This window comes from Dermacentor variabilis, chromosome 8 (genome assembly GCF_050947875.1).
Source record: "Dermacentor variabilis isolate Ectoservices chromosome 8, ASM5094787v1, whole genome shotgun sequence".
In the NCBI taxonomy this organism is placed as follows: Eukaryota; Metazoa; Arthropoda; class Arachnida; order Ixodida; family Ixodidae; genus Dermacentor; species Dermacentor variabilis.
Window position 1 is genome coordinate 39,536,550 of NC_134575.1, and position 21,720 is coordinate 39,558,269.

A 21,720-nucleotide genomic window follows, 5' to 3' on the forward strand; every position below is an offset into this window, starting at 1 on the left:
AATGTTTTCAAGAATGAGTTTTGTCGACGCCCGATAGTTTTCTGGCGCGGTGTAGGCGAGTTACTCATATAGCCACAAGACCAATTTCCCGGACCTTTAGAGAAAGAAATATTAGGGAATAACCACTCGCTCGTGCGTTCGCATGCTACACGGAAAGTCCGCAAGGTTAGTCAATTTGAAAACAGTTTCGAGTGAGAAGTTAACCGCGCTAATAGATGTCAGCGTCATGCTATGATGTTCTTTGTGATTTCGCAATTTTCAACAAGTCTGGTGGAAACATTGCTGGCCCAAATAGTGAAACCGGCTTTCTGCAGTCACATACGCAGTTTTTCTTTTAAATCGAGCAATTTGTCGTCGTTAACATCGCCATCACCCTATGTTGTCTGTCCACTGGAGGACGGAGGCCTCTCCCAGTGATTTCCAATTGCCCCTCTTTTGTGCTAGCTCGTTCCAACTTGCGCCCACAAATTGCATAATTTCATCACTCTGCGTGATTCTCTGCCATCCTCGACTGCGCTTCCCTTCCCTTGGCATTCTGTGACACTAATGGTCCACCGGTTATCTACCCTATCCATTACATGGTCTGCCCAGCTCCATGTATTTCTCCTAATGCCAACATGAATATTGGCTGTTGGTTTTCTCTCTGATCCACAACGCACTCTTCCTGTCGCTTAACGTTACGCCTATCATTTTTCATTCAATCAATCTTTTCGTGGTCCCGAACTTGTTCTCGAGCTTTTTTTAACCTCCAAGTTCCTAGGAGCTCCATGTGTTAGCATCGGTGGAATGCGATGATTGCAAACTTTATTTTCGACAACAAGGGTATACGCCCCCAGTAAGCAGTTGGTAATGCCTGTAGCATGCACTACAACCGATTTTTATTCTTCTGTAAATTTCCTTCTGATGGTCAGGGTTCCCTGTGAGTAATTGGCCTAGATAAACGTACTCCTGCAAAGACTCTAGTGGATACGTTAAAACTGAACAATGCAACAGCAAAACACTCATCAAATCAGGGGTACCGAGGAAAACGTTTTTGCTTCTTATTCTCACGTAGACAACAGCTCCAAGCTTGTGTGAGGCTTCCTCTCAACAGCGTCCCGACGGTGACGTCTCGCAGACATCCTGCTCAAGCCGAGTCCCTCGGTGACCTTCCGCACGACGGGTGGCATTCTGGACGTGTTCGTGTTCCTGGGGCCTACGCCGTCCGAGGTGGTGCAGCAGTACACGGCGCTCGTGGGTCGGCCGGCCATGCCCCCGTACTGGGCCCTGGGCTTCCACCTGAGCCGCTGGGGCTACGCGAGCATCGACGAGGTCAAGGAGACCCGGCGCCGCAACCTGCGCGCCGGCATACCCGTCGAGGCGGTGTGGCTGGACGCCGACTACATGGAGGCCCTGCGGCCCTTCACCTACGACAAGATCCGCTTCGCTGGTCTGCCGGAGTTCGCGCAGGACCTGCACAAGCGAGACATGAAGTTTGTGCTCACGCTGGTCAGTGGTGCGACCTCTTCAAGCGCGCTGGCGACTAATTCTGTCCGCTGAGCTTAAACGTGTACTAAAGAAGCAGCACTTGAATGGGACCTCAGGGCGTTCTAGGCTAACCGAGCTAACCTAATCTAAACATTAATTTTCATTCATGTGGGGGTATAAGGGTTGGCTGTTAGTGGAGCAGAAAAAAGCGTCCATGGAACAGTGGAGCGGGTATGAGGACACCAAACGCAGTGGCGGACTCCGGATTAACTTGACCACCTCAATTTTTTTATTGCTCACCCAATGCCCGATACCTGAGTGTTGTTGTCATTGCCCCCCCCCCCTAAAAAATATCAAACTTCCCTTTCCTGAATTTTTCGGGAAAACCCGAGTTCGGGCACATCTCTGTGACGTCACGGATTTCGCTGTATTTTCTCGTACTTGAGTCATTTTGGCGCAAGACTAAAGTGCAAGAAGGCCGAGTCTTTCAATCCTCCTTAATACGAAGCAGTTTTCTCAGCGGTGTAAAGAAACTAGACTCGAGCAGGTGCCGTCAGAGTTGATGACGTCACGGCGATATGGTGTGAAGTCGACCGGCGTCGACTCGTTCATTTCTGTGCATTTGTCTTTCTCGCTTAGCCAAGCATTTCCAGAACGGCGACTGCGTGTTTTACTATTGAAAGAAACGTAGTTCACTAGCAGACCTGGACTTACCTCTCCTCTTGACTTTTTAACTTAACAGGCTCTACGTCGGGAGCTCCAGAGGAAAAATCGTTTTTCTCATCCTTCGCTGTGCCGAATCTAACGAGGTTTTCGGCGTTAAAGAAAAAAAAGCAAGTTAATGTGTAACTGTAGGAAGCAGAATCTTTTTAGGCTGCCAACTATTTGTGTGCGTGCGCGAACTAGCTGTTTAAAATTGCAAAATGAAAAAAAAGAACTTACGTAGCAAGTTTAAAACTATTCAATCCTGCAAATAAAGAACGATAACTCAATTCTGTAAACGACACGTAATGAGACATCTGAAGCGGACAAAACTGATGCGTTATACATTTCTCTGAAAGATACCAATGATTTAAGCCTCAACACTCAGCAGATTTAGACCTTAGAAAAACTGTCATAACCGTTGTAGCGATGTTACATAAATTGTGCACTTATTGCACCACACTTGTAGGCTTTATAGACTCTAACGGATGTATTTTCCTGAAGTTTTCTTGGTCGAGATACGGGCTTGTGAAATTCGTACTTCGGTTTAACTTACAACGTTCTGAAAAAAAATTTTTAAAGAACTGTTCAGGCCCTAAATCAGTATTCTCCTGCCTGCAACCGGTAGAATTAAGTATTTTTTTCTTGTGTTCAACAAATTTTGTTTAAATCCTTTTTGGTGGTTCGATGCGAGAGTTAAATTTTTTCAACATATTTGAATAAGGAAGTCGTAGTTGACTCCGAGCTAAAACTTTAAGGGGCTGTTACCACATTGCATTGCTGGAAAACTGAATTTTTGGTCATGCTAGAACGTGCATTCCTCTACGCGTAAGACGGCCAATGACTGTGAAAATAAATGCTTATTTTGATCAGATCCCGAGGGCAGGCATTAGGTTCTCCACTAAGACATCTCGGATGTAAGAGTTTCTGCCCACACATAGCGTAAGAGGTCAGCGAAAAAAAAAGAACAAGAAAACCAGTTGCTTGTTATTGAAAGCTGCCCACAACACAATAAGCCCGGGCGCGCTCGTCTTCCTTGCAAACGTCTTCAAACACCTAAAGCATTCCAAATAATTTCCCTCCCTCTGCGAAAAGGCTACGTCAAGGATATTGCACGCTCTTGCGACACGATCAAGCACGAAGCATGTGATCGTCTCGTTCTTTTTTTTTCAATAGCATAAGCGTAGAAATTTCGCATAGATGAACAGACGTACGTTAAGGCTACATCAGTGAGGTGTCTAGCTGCTTTATCATGTAGTTTTGCTTCAGAGTTATTGAACTTATAGAGCGACTGCGTATATAACAGACGTACGTTAAGGTCACATCAGTGAGGTGTCTAGCTGCTTTATCATGTAGTTTTGCTTCAGAGTTATTGAACTTGTAGAACAACTGCGTATATAACAGACGTACGTTAAGGACGCATCAGTGAGGTGTCTAGCTGCTTTATCATGTAGTTTTGCTTCAGAGTAATTGAACTTGTAGAGCAACTGCGTATATAACAGACGTACGTTAAGGACACATCAGTGAGGTGTCTAGCTGCTTTATCATGTAGTTTTGCTTCAGAGTAATTGAACTTATAGAGCAACTGCGTATATAATAGACGTACGTTAAGGCCGCATCAGTGAGGTGGCTAGCTGCTTTATCATGTAGTTTTGCTTCAGAGTTATTGAACTTATAGAACAACTGCGTATACTTATAGATTGCTAATCACGGCGACCATATTCCATCAATTTATGCTGAACGAGAAGATTCGCACTGCTGGGCCACGTCTCCGATGTAAAGAAATGAAAAAAAAAATGGTGGCAGGTGGCGACGAGTGCCTTCTTTTGTCGAGCATGCCGGATAACTGCGATGGAGTTGACAACTGGGAGCTGACATTCTTAGCGTACGATCTGTCATCAACTGCCTCTTTCTCCTTTAGCATCCGGGCATCGACGCGAACCTGGAAAGCGGCTCCTACCTTCCCTTCGACGAAGGTCACAAGGCGGCCGTGTTTGTGAGGTCGGAAGCCGGCGACTACAACTACGGCATGGTGAGTGGTCGTCGGGGGTGAGGCGCAGTCCCTCTTCCATCTGCGGCGGATAAGCGTGGACCCTTTATTAATCAGACTTGAAAAAAAAACACTAGAACAAAACGCTTATTTTCTTTTAAGCTCGCAAGATGCACCGATAATGACGTTATCGAGTGTTGGACGGAAGCCCCTCCGGTCGGGAAGGTAAGACGTACACCGACCAAATAAAAATCTTCCTTTTAATATTTTGCTTTTAAGATTTTATGTGGTCGGTGTACGTGATTCTTTTGTCACGATAATGACGTTATTCAACGAAAAGAAAAAAATATTTCGTGTGAATGTTTGTCAGCGATAGGTGGGTAACCCCAGCCTGTTCCCAGGCAATTGTACGTTCACATTTAGAAATCCGGAACCAGTATATATGCAGAGAACGCGCCGTGACTGGTTAAATGAGTTTACAGCTTCAACACAGGAGTTTACCTATAGTATTCCCCAAACGGCTTCAACCTATGCCCTACAATAAGTAGCAGGACACGTGCTAGCAAAGCTAACATACACAATGCTAAGTTCCGCTGATGCCTTTAACTTAAACGGCGCATGGGAGGTCTCGATACAGCATTGGACTATGGGACCGCCTTCTCTATAAGCTAAATATATGTAATATAACCTAGATTTTAGATATAAATTGATTCCAATAATACACCAACGCGTAGTATTGACGTCCGCTTACTTCGTCCGCGTCCTCCATTAGGCTTCAACGCTGTTCGGTACGTTTTGTCGACAAAGTTGAACCTCTACGTTTATACCTCCAAAGTCTTGACACTCCGTCTGACCCTCTGCCCACCTCAACAGCCGTTAACCCTCCCTTCCTTGCGGCTCATCAAGGTTGCCATTAGGTTAGGTTGGGTTGAATTGGGTCAGGTTAGGGTAGACACGTAGGTCCCAGGTTGCTCGCGACGCGCCATTTTTTTTTTTTTTTTGAAGCTATCGTGGCACCATTTCGCCTCCCGTTTGCACCGCAGGTGGGCAACCGCAGCCGGCTGGTGTTCCCGGACTTCACGCATCCAAAGAGTGGCGAGTACTGGACCAAGATGTTGTCCTACTTCCACGACGTGGTGCCTTTCGACGGACTCTGGCTGGTAAACGGCTGTTATGCGCTTCCTTCTTTTCCCCCAGAACGCTCTCGAGAAACGTATCTGTCAGTACTCTACGCACTTGAGTTGATCCCCGAGGCGTAGAAAGAAGAGTGGGAAAGCTCGTTGACTGAAAAAGATTAAATCGAATAAAAAAAAATCAACCTTTACAGAAGAAGGACGCACGGCTGTTGTACAGAGGAAATGGATAGTTGGACATTCCGTGGACATTACTTATTCTAAACAAACTTGTCTTATGTAGGATGATTTCTCTTGAGACACGCGTGTTTACACCAGCCGCGTTACCTTATTGGCTGTGGCGCTCAAGGTCAGGGGTTCGTTTCCCGACCGCGGAGGCCGAAGTTCGATGAGAGCGACGTACGAAAATGCCCCTGTACGCGGATTTAAGAGGAAGCTTTAGCTCGGGCCAAACTCCGACACCGCCTATTCAAATACATGTAAAACGCAAAAACGTTTTTCTGAGATAACCACTGGATCGATTTTAATCAAATTTGTTGAATTTGAGAAAGAAAGTTAAATTCTAGTGAGTGTTGGAAACGGAATTTCCATTTAGGTCCTGAATTTTGTTACAAAGATTTTCAAAAATACGAAAGTTTGAAAAAAATAGAATTACGAAGTTTACAAATTCATAGCTCTGCATCAAGAGCAGATATCGCGGTTCTGTAAAGGAAATTCATTAGATCATTCAAAGCGGACAAATTCGCTAGGTCATTTTATATTTGCGCGAATTTGTTACGTTGTGTACAAGGGTTCTGCAAACGCTGTGTTTCCATATTACTAAATTTGTTGATATTCCTGCGTAACACATAAATTTTGTCCGCTTTAGATGTGCTACCACATGCAACTCAGACATGTATTATCATTTTTTGATGCTGAGTTTCAAAGTTCTAAACTTTATAGTTTCGGGTCTGAAACTTTTCAATTTTTGCCAATCTGTTATAAAAAATTGAATACCTAAATCGAAAATTCGAAACCAACAGTCACTAGATTTTAAGTTTTTTTTAATTGCAACGAACCTCATCAAATTGGTGCAGTGGTTGCTGAGAAAAACGAATTGTTTTTTTCATGTATTTAGATAGGAGCACCCGAGCTAATTAGAGCTTCCTTTTAACTGCACGTTAAAAGACCCTGTATGTCCAAAACTACCTGGAATCCACCCCTACGACGCGACTTATAGCCCCAGAGTTTATATTGGGGTATCAAACACCAAGAATCAATCAATCAATCAATCAATCAATCAATCAATCAATCAACCAACCAACCAATCAATCAATCAATCAATCAATCAATCAGTCAATCAATCAATCAATCAATCAATCAATCAATCGATCGATCGATCGACGTTTCTATTCTTGCGAGAAATGAAAGCAAAAGTACATCAGTTTTGACGCGTGTGAGATTCGCTTAAAACGGGCTTCCAATTTACTGACGGCAGCTCTGAGACCGAATGTGCGACGGATGCTGCGTTCGTTGCGACGCTGTGACCGGAGGGCTTGTCATTACCTTGACGCTTCACCGACACCGACCAGCACGTCGTTGAGATATTGCTATCGCTAGGGTGAAACATTTCGAGCTGTTATTCCACTGCAGCAGCTGTCTTCGTTGCCTCGCATGACGTCCCTACACTATGCGTCGCTAACCTGTTCTCGCGAAGCTGGAGACATGCGGAGTTATGGCGTGGGGTTCAAGTTCGCGCCTTTCTCGGGTCGCCTCGACCAAAGTTTTGGAAGTTGCAAATGTTGTTGAGAAATGACTCATTGATTGCAAATGACCGGGAGAGTTGCCAATTATTTCAGCTCGCCACTCATTTACTCCCCCTCTAGTTGTGGTTTGGGAAAAAAAAGGAATAGCATAATATAGCTACTTTTGTTGTTCACAGATGCCGCAACAATGGGAGGCTGCAACACCCCCCCCCCCTCCCACGCCCTGTCGATTGCCGATTAGTGTGGCTTCATTCTGTCACGTAGATAACTGCGGGGGAACATAGGGATGGGAAGAGGGCGGAGTTTCGCAATTGGCGTCCTTGAAGAGTTTTTTTTTTTTGTCTTTTACTGAAGGTGTCGCGATAATGTTGGTGTCGAGTCGTGCCACGTGCTTTGCGCTCTGCCGCTGTGTTGTCAGGACCTGAACGAGCCGTCGAGCCTGTACAATGGCTCCGAGCGCGGATGCCCGGCTTCAACGCTGGAGGAACCGCCGTATCTACCCGGCGAAGGCAACGAGGCGTTGCGCACCAAGACGCTATGCATGACGGGTCGCCACTACCTGTCCAGGCACTACAACTTGCACAACCTGTACGGGCTGACCGAGGCACTGCGCACATACGAGTGAGACTGACTGTTCGCAATCTATCCGCGTTCTTGTTGAATTTTCTCTCGACTTTTGTTCACGTCTTAAGCCTCGTCTTCAGATGGATCAAATCCCGGCCGTGGCAGACGCATTTCGATAAAGGAGAAAAAAAACAACGCCCGTGTCTCGGGCATTGGGGGCGCGTTAAAGATCCCCTAGGGATCAAAATTAATCCGGAGTTCCCCCACTAGGGCGTGCGACCAATTGTGACGCACCGACGTATGTCATTTCTCTTTTCATTCTTGCGGTTGTTCAATCCCATTGTTATGGTAAGAATAGAACGGCTTGCGAGCATGGTATACCCTGGAACCTTAGTAAGGTGTCATCTGCAGCTGTTTAAGGGCCGTGCAAAATTAGAACCCAATTCTGCGTTTTTTCCAGCTCCCTGCGTCAGATTCTCCTGCGGAGACCGTTCATCATATCGCGGTCAACGTTCTCGGGGCAGGGTCGCTACTCGGGTCACTGGAGCGGAGACATCGAGTCTGACTGGGACGCCATGCGATCGTCCATTCCGTGTACGTGAGAGCATAAGAGCTGTGGCAGTCTTTCTCACTTCTTTTCTTTTCTTTTTTTGCTTCTAGGCGGTGGCTTTCCTCCGAAAATATGCCCACCCTTTAAAATAATTTACACCCTTTTAAGCGAATATTTTTCGGCACCCAACATGCGTGCAGTGGGTGTGCGGCATGCGAGGAAACAATTCTCAGCGTACGCACGCACCTGCGCGAAAGCAAAAAAAAAAGTTTACTGTGGCCAACCCGCCCGCAGACGGTCTTGTCCCCGTCGTCTGCAGCCATCCCTTCCCGCTGGCAAGAGCCGGCAGCGCAGGCGAGTTGTGACCGTGGCCACAAGAACCCTCGCCTTAACTTCGGACGAGGGTTCGTGTGCGGCCAACCGGGGCCACACTGCCGCAGTCCACCCAGCGAACAGCCCGAATTGGGGTGACTATGAGGGCCACCCCGCCACAACACTAATCTCGGACCTTCCGCCTACCGACCAGAACATTTCGTGATCTTTGACCATTCAGTCACCGATCGGGTGATGACATAATAGTCTTCGGCGCCCAATATGCGTACCCAGTGTGCCCTGGGTGTTCGGTAAGCGAGGGAACAATTCTCAGCGTAACCACCGGCGCAAAACGAAGAAAATAAACAAAGTGGACTGTGGCCAACCCGCCTGCGTCTGCTGACGGGTTTGCCACATGGCTGAACGCCACCAGGTGGCTGCACCATGCAGGCTGTGCCTTTTTGCATCTCTGCTTATCCTACAAAATGCCCAGTCCGCTTACGTTTACGGGAATACCGGACATGCTAAATCTCTCTAGTGGCTGACGCTCCTTCCACCCGTGAATCCTATTGTTTCCGCTTGTTTCATGTCGTGTCACTCCCTCCTACTCAGAAACTTGCTGCGTTCGTTCAGCATGACGCCACGTGGCAATTACACAGCGTTGTCTACTCCCTCCATCCAAACCTCTTCACATTGAAGTCGAGGAAGAACATCCTCAAGATCCGACTCTTTATAATAACAAAGATTTCAATTCGGTGTTTCGGATAATTCAACCACAGCTCGCAGTGCCGCAAGGGTCGAATGATTGGCAGTCGAGTGTACTAATTTAATGTTATGGTACACCAGGAAAATTAAACCAATTGCTTCCTTTTAAAAGCTTCTTAAATGGCCGGACATCCGCACCGGTTGCAGGCATACATCGAAAGATGGAAATTAACCAATTCTTATCACGTAAATTCCCGGCAACGTTTCTATTCTACTTTGTTCAAAGGAGGAAACCAATTTCGGTATCCAATTTGGAAATTTTACTGTTCATAAATTCACATTCATAAATGAACACCCCTGTTCATTTATGAATGTGGCAGTCGTACCGGGTGCATAAATGCCAAAGCATGCATTGTTTTCATCTCTTGCATCAATAAAAAGCTTTCGTCGATAGCTACAGAAACACTAGCAGGCTGCAGTATGTTTCTTTCTAAACTGAAATGGGAGGAATACGACGATACGGTGACCATCGCAGCGATGCTGACTTTCAACATACTGGGTATCCCGCTGACCGGCTCGGACATCTGCGGCTTCTGGGACAACACCACCAGCGAGCTGTGCAACCGGTGGCAGGCCCTGGGCGCCTTCTACCCATTCGCTAGGAACCACAACGCCAAGGGGAACCTTGTGAGTGCAAGCTCACCGCTACGGGAATCCAACTTGGTCTTAGTTGATCATTGCAGTCGGAGCTACATGTGCGAAGCGTTTCAGCGGTGCTATGGATTTATAAAGGGTGATTTGTTTGTGCCACGATTAATACCCGTGTCACACGGGCAACTAGGATCTCCTTCAAACTTCCTTCCCTTAAAGGACCGCAAGGGAGTTTCGCCTCAAAGGAGTTAGCTCCGTGTCACACGGCCTATAAGCGAGCTTTTGAAAGCTGCCGCTGGGGGCCCATTAGGCGCTGCTCACCTCGTACGCGGCCATGAAAGAAACACGCTATATATTGCTTAAAAGTCTTGGGAAAGACGTGAATCACTCATTCCGCATGCGCGAGACGTGCGATCGCGTTGACCAAAACAACAAAAAATGGCGCAGTCAGGGCAAACGCAGCAGCCATTCCGAGAACGCCCGGTTCGAGAGTCGAATGTAGCTGCTCAACTCAAATATCTTTGTCAGTGCTCAAATAATATATTATGTGCAATAAAAACAGTTATAATTGCTGGTAAAAGTGAAATTAATAAAAAATGAGGGTGATTTCTTGACTAGAAATTCAAGCACGCTGGGAACAAGAGTACTCCCTTCAGTCTTCAAGGGAGATCTTCCATCTCCTTTCGCTAGGAACTTCCTTAAACTTCCTTTGCTAAAGGACTGCCGTGTGGCACGGCGCCCATCTTCCTCGAAATAAAGACGTCCTTGGTTGAAAGGAGTTGAAAGGACTTCAGCCGCGTCCGTGTGACAGGAGTATAACACCCTTTCTTTTTTAAAAGAACGTTTTCTATTTTGTCGGCTCTTTGTGGCGCTCGTTGCAGCGCCGGCGTTTGGCTTGTGCAGTATCGTGGGCAGAGCCGGACAACAGCTAACACGCGAGATAACAGAAGTGCTTCATATTCAGCACTTAGCTGACAAGTGCGTGAGCACTGCATCCCTGTCACTACGCCATAAGAAACTGGCTTATCTAAAAGTACATGTACGCGTACCGCCCTTTACATGGTGTCAAACCTTGGCGTACATGCGTAGAAAGTCCGTAAAAAAGACACGTGCCTTTTCCGAAATAAACATTTGGAAGTTAGCGCGGTGTGTGGTCGTGGTTATGTCTGTCCCTGTCTTTTTTAGCGCTATTGAGGATCTCGGTATGACAGAACAACAAGCCCGAATCAGTGCATTTCTGGCAGGTGAACATGACGCAATAGGGGCCACGGAATATGTGTGAAACTAACTATGATAAGTGTCCCTGCCTATCTTCTCGTGAGATATTTCGGTACGCATCATGTAGTGAGAACTAATACACAGTTTCCTATTAAAATCTTCTCATCACAGCCGTAGTTTCAGCCATGTGCAATAAATGATTTAAAACCTTAAAGTTGTAAAGGGTTTTTAACTGCGAGGCCAACTATTGAGCATGTAAAAGAATTTACGGTGGAACCCGCCGTGGTTGCTCAGTGGCTATGGTGTTGGGCTGCTGAGCACGAGGTCGCGGGATCGAATCCCGGCCATGGCGGCCGCATTTCGATGGATGCGAAAACACCCGTGTACTTAGATTTAGGTGCACGTTACAGATCCTCAGGTGGTCTAAATTTCCGGAGTCCTCCTCTACGGCGTGCCTCATAATCAAAAAGTCGTTTTGGCACGTAAAACCCCATAATCTAATTTACGGTAGAGTTGGTGCATTCTGAAAGACTGAGACAGAAATCAAGAGAAATGAAAGTAACGCACGACGATAAGCAAACTAGACGGCGCGAATTTCAAGTGGATTTTGCTTATCAGAAAACGCCAACTTTACACATTGCTGACGTCACGACTACACAACCTTCGACGCAGAGACGCTTTTTTTAAAAAACAGAATGTAAGAAGACGCTTGCTTGTGCAGAATTTTCCTACACAACAGCCCACGGAGCCACTTCAGTATACGTGCGCTTTCAAAACGTGGGATGCGTTTCGCACCTACGGCGATGATTACCGAGATGGCCCTCCGCTACCGGTGCCTTAACCGTTGCCCTGTGCTCTGTCACCTAATCATTGGAGCAATATTGTCTCTGCCAATTGGTTCGTCACACCCGTATCTCAGTTGTTCCGTACAGAGACATGCGTAATGTTTTCGGAGCACAGAATTGCATAGGGGTCTGACGCGCGAAAGCCCTGACGTAATTCTGAGGCACGCCGCGTCGTGGGGGACTCTGGAATAATTCTGACCACCTGCCTTTCTTTATAACATCTACAGCTACGGAGCTGGTAGAAACGCAGTTTCATCGTGAAGCTTCAGTAGATGATGAACCTGGTGCTGCTTTTTTTCCCCCGTCTTAGGACCAGGATCCGGCTTCGTGAGCGCGGCTGTTCACTAGCCACGTATATGCAGAAGCCAATTACGTTCGCCCATTTACGCGACGTCATGACAGAGATGAGCCTTTGGTTTCACTGTAAAAGTAAACCTTGTGCACTTGTTTCGATTGCAGGACCAAGACCCAGCGGCCATGGGCGGAGCCGTTGCTGCCACGGCAAAGAAGACTCTCAAGATCCGCTACTGCTTCCTGCCATACCTGTACACCCTGTTCTACCGCAGTCACGTGTTCGGCGAGACGGTCGCCCGGCCTCTGTTCTTCGAGTGAGTTGCGCTGATATGTTGCTGTCCCTGCACCCTCCCCCCCCCCCTCTAGACGAAGTGCAACAATATTTTCCGGGATCACGGTCAGAGTTTACTCAATAGTTACGAACCATTGTAAACAAATGTCCCTATCGCAACTCTGTAGAGATATCCCCAACTGTCGCATGTAGACCGGTATCTGATACTCTCTAACACCCGTTGCGTGTAAGCGCACTTAATCTCGACGCCCTTGTTAACAGCGGTCCGCGCAGCCCGCGTTGGACTGCTACGGGAGCGATGACGGGGCAGCTTACGTCAGAGCCATGGCGAGCGAACACCGACTGCCTCAAAGCGAGCGATAAGAATAGGCTTAGCGTTATCGCAGTTGTTATTTCCTCGTTTCCGGCCAGTTCCCGCTTTCCCCGGCAAAAGATGGCTGCCCCCCAGGGGCCCTGCTGATTCTACGGCGTCGAATTCGCAAAGTGTTTTCTTCCCAAGTGTCCCTTGTCCATTGGCTGGCCACCAGTAATGCGTCGAACGCTACGATTAGCTGGCGATTTGCTCTCGCGATCAGTTAATTCTAGCGCAGTTACGTTGTGTGAGTGTGGGCTTCTCGTCTACACGTAAACCGAAGGTGGTCGCAGTCTCTCACTTCTCTGTATTGATCTTTGAACCGATTCACGCGATAACGAGGTAATGCCGGTACATTATCAAGCGGCATTCCTGAACACGTGCTTTCAGCTATCATTTCACGCACGCGAACGCCGATCGCAATAATGCGATTACATTGACGATAAACATCCCCGAAGGGATGGGTTGTGCCTGAATTTTCCTATACCATATAATATTCCACTTCCTTGTGGTTCGCTGGAGGTTGCCCTGTTGGCCGTTTGCGTGTATGGTTTGTTGCGCTTGTGGTTATGGTTTCCGGTCACATGCGATAACCAGCGAATATGGGAGACCAGCGCTTTAACAGTTTCTCCTTCACTGCACGCAGGTTCCCCAAGGACGTCAACACGTACGCCGTGGACACGCAGTTCCTCTGGGGCAGCGCCCTGCTCGTCCTCCCCATCCTGGAGCCGGTCAGTTCGGTGCACGAACACTTATCGCGCGTGGTCGGCCAACAACAAAAACGCGATCGAGTCTTCAAGCGAGCGGTCCCGTTTCCTACGCGAATCTCTGAATCTCCCCTTGCGATCACTGCACTGATATTCTTGCTTTGTGCTGGCTGGCATTGTTCTCCACTACCGTGGAGCGAGTGAACAATTGCATAAGTCGTAAATGAAAAAAAAAGCAATTACACGCATCTTGGGTGTCATTGCTTAGCTTTTTGATCGAAACAATAAAAGAAAGCTTCGCCTTACATAAATTAAAACGAGCGTGTTGTATGTGTAGTATGTATATATGTGAATTAAATGAAACCACAGGAAAAAATTCACCGACGATTGCGATGCTCTCTGATACGAAATTTGAGCGCAGCGTTATACGTGTTATACGAGACGCATCGAGTGGTCGGACGGGTCCGCATGAAACCATTTTTGCCGCGCGCCCGTCACTGAAGGGGCCGCTCACATTGGTGTCTGCGGTTCGCGGCTCGCGTCGTTCATCTGCCGCTCCGTGTTCACTCTTTCATCTTTCCCTGTTGTGCTGGTTCGCTCGGTTACGCCGCCGACGCCGACGCTCACCGCTACGGGCCTATTAAGAGCTGCGCTCTAAATGAACTAACAAAAGTGGCGATGGTGCACTCATAAAGTGTCTTGCCGTACTATTCGTTCCACTCTCCCAGAACGCGACGAGCGTGAAGCCGTACCTGCCCCGTGGCATCTGGTACGACGTGATGCTGGGCCTGCCCTACCACAGCGCCGGCGAAGACTTCCAGATGTCGCCGCTCAACGACTCCATCTGCCTGCTCATTCGCGGAGGTCACGTGGTGCCGTCGCAGGAACCGGCACAGACCACCGCCGCCAGGTAGGGGTTTGTTTTCTTTAGCACCGGAAGGTCAGCGAAGATGTGCACGTGGGATCCTCACAGCCGTACGTGTGTAACTTTTTTTCGAGATAATGTAGATTGGAAGAGAGCTGGATTACGACAGGGCCGCACGTGAATGGCTTATAAAGGACGTATAGGTGATGTATTTGTAGCCACACCTATTTAAAGGGAACGCCATTAGATATCGTCATAGGTGGGGATAGTGAGAGCACTGGCGATGGAAAGAAAGGTAGCAAGAAAAAGGCCGAGGATCAGATCATCATAGATATGGGTAACTTTACCAGTTAACTCTTAAGATAGGCCGAATGCTTGAAGGAACATCGTAACACGTTAATAGCTCACCAAGGCTAGGGGAGTGTTTGTCATCAGGAAAGGAATGCCCTGTAACGAGGACAATCATGCCGATCATCATCGTCACTGGCAGAGAGGGAGATGGTATTCGATGGTATGGTGTTGATAGAAAAAAGTAGAATATCAAACAAGAAAAATTATAGCATCCAATCTAAAGCTCCTTTTCTGTGTGTGGGGTGCATTCCAGCCTTTTCAATTTTTTTTTTACTGTACGAATTCTGTTGTGGCTTTTGCCTCTCTTACGCGAACCGACATTGAGAGCTTCCACTCCCTGCAATACTAAAGAGAGAGGGAGAAGGGTAAATTATTCGGTCAGAACTGGAGGGGCAGTGGTCTACATTATAAAGCTATCGAGGAGTCACAAGGGGCGCACAGCTAGTGATTGCAGAAACTGCATTAACGAAATCATGATCTCGCTGGTGTTCGAAATGTTCTTTTTGTATTGTTTTTTTTTTCATCTCTGCTCAATCGAAACGCGGCTGCTGGGGAAATCGAACCCACGCGCTCAGCAGGGCTACGGCATAGCCACTGAACCACGCGCGGTGAGTGCCGGTGATGAAGGATATAGTCATGACGTGTGTGAAACGTCAGATGATGCAGAGCGCCACTGACTGTTGGTCGCATTGGGGGCGCCTCAGAGATATGCCTACAAATTGAGTCGTTGCAACGTGAACAACGTTTAGCGTAACAGTGTCTTTCAATGTGCATGTGCAGCCGGCTGAAGCCGTTCAACTTGCTCGTGGCTCAAAACCATGACGGGCTGGCGACGGGCGAACTCTACTGGGACGACGGGGAGTACGTCGGTAAGCACGACATTACGCGAAAAGACGACGAACGGTTTAATCCCGTTTCAGTGGGATTATCGACGAAAGGAAGTTTTTTTACGCTGGGATTTCATGGTTGAATTATCCGTGACGTGCTGAAGGTGCACCGATTTCACGGTGGCAGCTGAGCTGATTAGAATTAACTTTGTTTTTTACTCGAATGAAGAATTGAGTCACACCGCATTGCCTGTTGATAGTGCAGTCGCAGTTAGCAATATTTTTTAGAAGCAATAATTAAAATCTCTTGGAGGTGTCGTTGTACGCCTTTTGGTGCAAGTATAGAAGCAGGATCTTTCAGAACCTTGACGCGTAGGAGGGAGGACATGTTAGGATGTGACGTCCCGACATTTTGCGTTATTTGAGTGAACGACGTTGTAAATAAATGCTCTGGACCATAGCAGCGTCATATACGAGATCGCATACCATTTGTTGCTTGTATTCGCATACAAATGGACCGCAAACAACAAGTGTATTAAATTGTACCTTTTAATAATACCACGATCTGATGAGGCACGCCGTAGAGGGAGGCTCCGGAGGCTTGGACCCCGTGGGTTTCCTTAACGTGCGCCTAAATCTAAGTAACACGAGTGTTTTCGCATTTCGCCCCCCATCGAAATGCGGCCGCCATGGCCTGGATTTGATCCCGCGACTTCGTGCTCAGCAGCCCGACACGATAACCACTAAGCAACCATGGGCAGGTAAACACCAAGTGTTATTAGGCAGACTGGATTCCCTGTCCGGCGTTTATTTGGCCAATAGCTTAGGAAATTCTACATATTAGAAAATTATTCAACTTACAGGGGACACTTTACGAACGCGAGGAAAGCAAGTGCTAATGAAATGGGGTGAAAACGCAATTATCGACAGATAATTCATTCAATTCGATAGGTAAAAGCAATACCGATATCGTTATAGATTACGGCAAGAAATAGTTAATGCTTCAAGTCGGAAAAAATAAAGGGAATTGCACTTAAGAAAATAATTGCTTGTAAGCTGAACGAGCAAATATGGGTATATTTGCGTAAACACTGCAAAACAGGTGATGTCACGTGACAATGTCATTGGTCACTTGACTTTATCGCAACAAAAACAATAAACAATAGTTCATTCCCTCGTAAATCGTTATTCCGTGCAAATTTTGGGTAGTTCGAACAGACATACCCACGTTTTCTCTAATTCTTGCGTTACTTGCTACATTATATATCAGAGCAGTCGCTAATGAAGACTGCGAACGGAAGCATGAATCGCTGTGTTTCCTTCATCGTATTTATTCTTCGGCATTGGCTACTAAATTGATACATGCCTATTCGCCCCTACTGTTCCTCCTGTCATAGATATCCTTGTGTCTCCACAACGTACTCTTTATCCACGAGAACAATTGGATTCTTACCCTTATCGTTGTCACGGTGTTTTCCAGGTTCCTACGAAAAGGGCGAATACAGCCTCATCAAGTTCGTCGCAGTCAAGGTGAGAGCTCTTCGCGATGTAACATCTGCATTAACAGAAAGGGTTGCGGGTTCGAATGGGCTGCTCAAACGGCCTCGGATATTTGCACCAGATGGCACGTCGTGCGTGTGATATGTTAACATGTCAGAAGCGCCTGCCCGTTAGACCCTGGGACAAGGTAGCCAAAATGCAGTCATAGCCGCGTGTTTGGAAGCGTAGGTAACATCTGAGCCCACCGCGATGTTGTTTGAATACGACTATACGCCACTTCGATGTCTGTGAAGTTCAATCATCGCCACCAAAATTTTTCGCATGCTGTCAGCAAAACAAATCAGTACAGATGACTTCGAAGTAACGTCACGTGTGTTTATATTGCATGGCAACATTCTGTAGCCATCATTTCACCTGATAAAGTTGTGTTTGGCAGTGCACGTGTGCGTTTTCGAAAATTTGAGAATGCTGGCAACAACCCCTCATCGATAAAGACGCTACTTGTCCAATCTTTACTTCATTTTAGAAAGAGTGCTGGCAAGGAATGCTACGAGCACTCACCCCCGATAAAGGAGTCACCACCAATTGCTTTGCACTGTAAGAGGAGTCATTACAACATTCACTACATTTGATAAACGTTACTACATTTGATAAATGATTCACCGACATTTGCTTTGCAATTTACTCCCTTAAGGGTGCATAAGTGTAAATCTGTTTAAAGCTCATATTACACATTTTACGGGTGTAATAAGATAACTTATATACCAACTTACACCCTTATGATTCCTGAAGGGATTAGTCTTCAGTGCGCTCGATCGACTGTAGCCAGTTGGGACAGGAAGGGAGTGCATCTGGCGGGAGTAACTGTGCTCAGTGTTCGACAGTTCACATATACTCCCCAGCGGGAGAAAGTTTACTCCAATCGAGTAGATTTACTCCGCTCATGAATTGACTCCGTCAGCGTATCGGAAATGTGTCGAAGATGAAAATATTCATTTACAGCTGCAGGTATGTAACACGCGAAATGAGTTACTCCCTGTCGTTTTTAAATGCAGCTCACTGCTAAACATGTAGTACTATAGCAACACCTATTTGCGGGAGTAGTCGTTGCTCCGCCATTCTAGAGCTCTAAGCAAAATTTACGCGCTTTGGGACTTAATCCTTATACAAAAATTGGAATCCCTGTGGCGTCCATTCCCTTTCTAACGCTCAGCGCTTGCCACTTTCATGGCAGTACAGCTGTGTCACGCTAATACGTGCGTACCATTCACGACCTCAAAGCACTAGGCACGTAGTATTTGAAAGCTTTAGTATTGCTTGAAACGCCTGCTTAAGCGTGCGACGCAACGTGGGCGCTAAGATCGGCTGTGCTACGCGGTACGTAGTCCTTTAGAAAAGCAGAATAGAGCGAAACGCTAAAGCTATATATAGAACATAAACATATACGCCGCCATCTTTATTTGTTCGAATTAATTTAACCCGAACATTTCCTTCTGGAAGTTGCTGTCATCATAGGTCGTGAAGCGTACCCGCATCGTCAGCAAAGCACCGACCGTGCTCCACTTTCTTTTCTTGCGGAAAACGTGACACGTCTCGGCTTCACTTTTGGCCGCATCCTTTGAAACGGGGCGAATGAACGAAAGACTAGAAGCAGGTTTTGACGCCATCTCGACAAGGCTACGACAAACATGAGCTTAACTCTCTCGTTAAGCCTAACTACTGCGTGGCTAATCGAAAACGCATCTGGAAAACATCACCCATTTGCCACCAATACGTCACTGCCAAAGCATCGTTACGTAAATGTTACGCATCGTTACGGTGGGAAAATGTTGCTCTTTGAAACGTAGCGCAATTGCAACGCGTGGAGAGTGCTTGCAACTCCTCTCCGTAGCAATAAGTTGTAGTGCCGTATTTAACTGCGTTTCCAATAGTTATTACATACTCCTCAACGGAGCCTGCTTTGCTCTCCATAGGGAGTAGGTTTATATACTTCTGAAAGGATTTTATCAGTGAGCTGGAGGCAGAAGCAAAAAAAAAGAGTTAAAAGCCCTCTAGGAGCACTTGGACCCAAGAAATCACCAGCCCTCCCTTTGTGAGAACCTAGCGGTCTGTGACAGGTTCGCCCTCGTTAAACTATTGTGACAACGATCCTACGACACTGTCACGTGCAGAACACGGTGTCGAGCATGTGCGTGCACTGCGGCTACGACAGCATCATGCTGCTGAACGCCGTCACAGTGTACGGAGTCACGGACAAGCCACGGGAAGTGCACTTCAACCGGCTGCCCACCAACTTCACCTACAACCCAGCCGGACAGGTGGGCAGCCGATCCGTTTGTGCACGGAGAGTACTTACTACTTCTGCGAACACTGCTTAGGGAAGTGCAGTGCTCCACACATAGTGCGCCGTCTCTTAGAGTTCAAGCTGTGACGGCTCGTTGCAGCCTGAAGCACTGAAGTCGAAGAAATCGAACGAAGGGTTAGCGAAAGGAGGACAACCGCAAACCCTTCATTCTGTTTCTTGCCGCATTTCAGCGCTTCGCGCTGTGGAAATCACACCGTGAACTTAGACCATGGGGACTATTCTGTGGACAAGTTCATTTCGTCTGCTGCTGAAGTTCCGATTGGCTGGGCTAGGGTACGCGTCAGAAGGAGACCGGCGCTCCAGACGATCAGCACTTCAGCAGCAGACGAAATGGAAATGTCTGCCGGGTGGACACCTACAGAATATGTCCTAATATACACTACTATGCACAGTGGAATAAATTACACCATTAAAAATGAGTACGTGTGTAAATACACCTATAACTCACACCGTTACACCATTTTTGGTTGTAAGGTTGTGAGTTGAAGACACACTTACACCCTTATTCAGTTTTATGGGTGTAAATATTTCACGGTGTGTACACGGAGAAGCGATAAACGCTATCGACGATATCTACGCAGAGCCGCCCGTCTCACTGTCGCGCCTGTACTGGATTTCTGAGATGCTGCCGTGGAACGTCCGCGAAAAACGACGGCGCTTGAACTAGACGTAAACAAAAACTTGTTAAGAAAAGAACACGGAGACGGCCGCACCTTGTATAGATACAGTATGAAGTTCGCGCACTTTGACGATTATCTTCGGCAGCGTGCTCATAAGTTGCTCTGTCGTATACAGTCAATTATCGACGAAACGCAAGCTTGAGAGATTAATGAAGGGAAAATGAGACACCCACCCGATCGTAGCAGTAGCTACAAAGAAAGTCCGCACGTGTTTCTCGAAAGAAAAGCCTCGCAGTTGAAGAAAAATTCGTCCTGGGCCGGGACTCGAACCCGAGACCATCGCCTTTCTGGAGCTGCCACTCTACCATCTGAGCTAACCAGGCGGCTAGCAGATAGCAGGGCGAAGTCTAATTCGTCAGCAACTCGAAGCAAGTGCAAGAGTTTTGACGTAATAGACCTAATAGCAGCGATATACGATATACAGACTGTTCCCAACGCGCAGGTGCCCCAGCCAATCCGATCTGACTGCAGAAGGATACTATCAAAAGTAGCGGAGATAAGGTGAAACATTCCGCAGGAGGAATTCTCTCATCTTTTGCTGTTGCTCGTTGCAGTTCATGAAGGTGTCGAGCCTGCACTACCAGCTCACCAAGCCATTCGTGCTGACGTGGAACCGCTGAGGAAGCATCACGCACCGCACTCCCTACGTTTTGGCTGGTCGCAATAAAAGAGCCCGTGTTCCGCATCCATTATGGGAAATGCAGTTCAAGGAACAGGTTGCGGCTCCTCAGCCTGGCTGTTCCTAGTAGAGCCCGTTTTATTCTGACTGCTGTAGTCGCTAATGCATTTACAAGTGTGTATCGCGTATTTATCTACACATAAACTCTTTCGAGGAATGTGCGTGCGGCTAAACGATACGCTATACTCCCTTCTGGAATGCGCAAGTAAACAGAGCGTTTTTACAGTCAAGCTGTCTATGACTAGGATCTGGGAAAAAAGTGTCCGGGATGCTGACAAAAACAAATCATGTGGGCCGATCCTGGTGATAGTGCAGAAAGGGTCCAAGGTCAATGGCGCCTACCCCTGTGGGCTCGGGGTCCTGTAGAGCGCTCTTGAGCTACCCTTAAGCAAAACGACAGCATGGTGAAAGCAGGGGCCAACGTTTCGACAGGTGGACTTTTCATCTTCAAGGCGACATATGCTTTCCTCGCCGTAATATATATAGGTGGGGTTCTTCTAAAGGGGAAAGGGTGCAAGGCGGGTGGGTGCGGCAACGAGCGAAGGTGTGCTAGCGTGTTGAATTGAGAATAAAGGAGCGCAGTGCACAAGGCCAGGGAACCGGCCGTCTGTCAATCACGTGTCAACGCCCGCGTGTTAGCCGGGGTGTCAACGGCGTCTGACACGCCAGCTGAAAAAAACAGGAAAGAAAAAAAACAGTTTGGTTTCTTAGCGTTTTTTTCTTTCTTTTTCTTTCCTCTTTTTCCCTTATGTCGTCGGAAACGGGAGGCCACGTTTACGGGATATGAGCCATTCGTTGTCTTACGTGACGGACACATTTAGTAACAGATGTGGTACACGAATGTGAGTGCGTACCTATAGCGCCATGATGACCACAGATTAGGACAATAAATATGTATGTACCTTCGTTCAGTATTCTGGATCACC

General features: G+C 47.2%; 1 protein-coding gene across 1 annotated transcript in view; it reads left to right on the top strand.

Moving 5' to 3' along the window:
• The window catches only part of LOC142591368 (lysosomal alpha-glucosidase-like), a 36,087-nt gene extending 15,295 nt beyond the window's left edge, over positions 1-20,792 (top strand). The window contains exons 9-21 of the mRNA XM_075703694.1: positions 1,118-1,488; positions 4,091-4,201; positions 5,203-5,319; positions 7,456-7,658; positions 8,062-8,195; positions 9,704-9,855; positions 12,342-12,490; positions 13,467-13,551; positions 14,256-14,437; positions 15,524-15,612; positions 17,051-17,100; positions 19,242-19,388; positions 20,670-20,792. Coding sequence (XP_075559809.1) covers positions 1,118-1,488; positions 4,091-4,201; positions 5,203-5,319; positions 7,456-7,658; positions 8,062-8,195; positions 9,704-9,855; positions 12,342-12,490; positions 13,467-13,551; positions 14,256-14,437; positions 15,524-15,612; positions 17,051-17,100; positions 19,242-19,388; positions 20,670-20,735 — 1,856 coding nt within the window. The 3' untranslated portion in view covers positions 20,736-20,792. The remainder of the gene's footprint in view (positions 1-1,117; positions 1,489-4,090; positions 4,202-5,202; positions 5,320-7,455; positions 7,659-8,061; positions 8,196-9,703; positions 9,856-12,341; positions 12,491-13,466; positions 13,552-14,255; positions 14,438-15,523; positions 15,613-17,050; positions 17,101-19,241; positions 19,389-20,669) is intronic.
• The last annotated feature ends 928 nt before the right edge of the window (positions 20,793-21,720 follow it).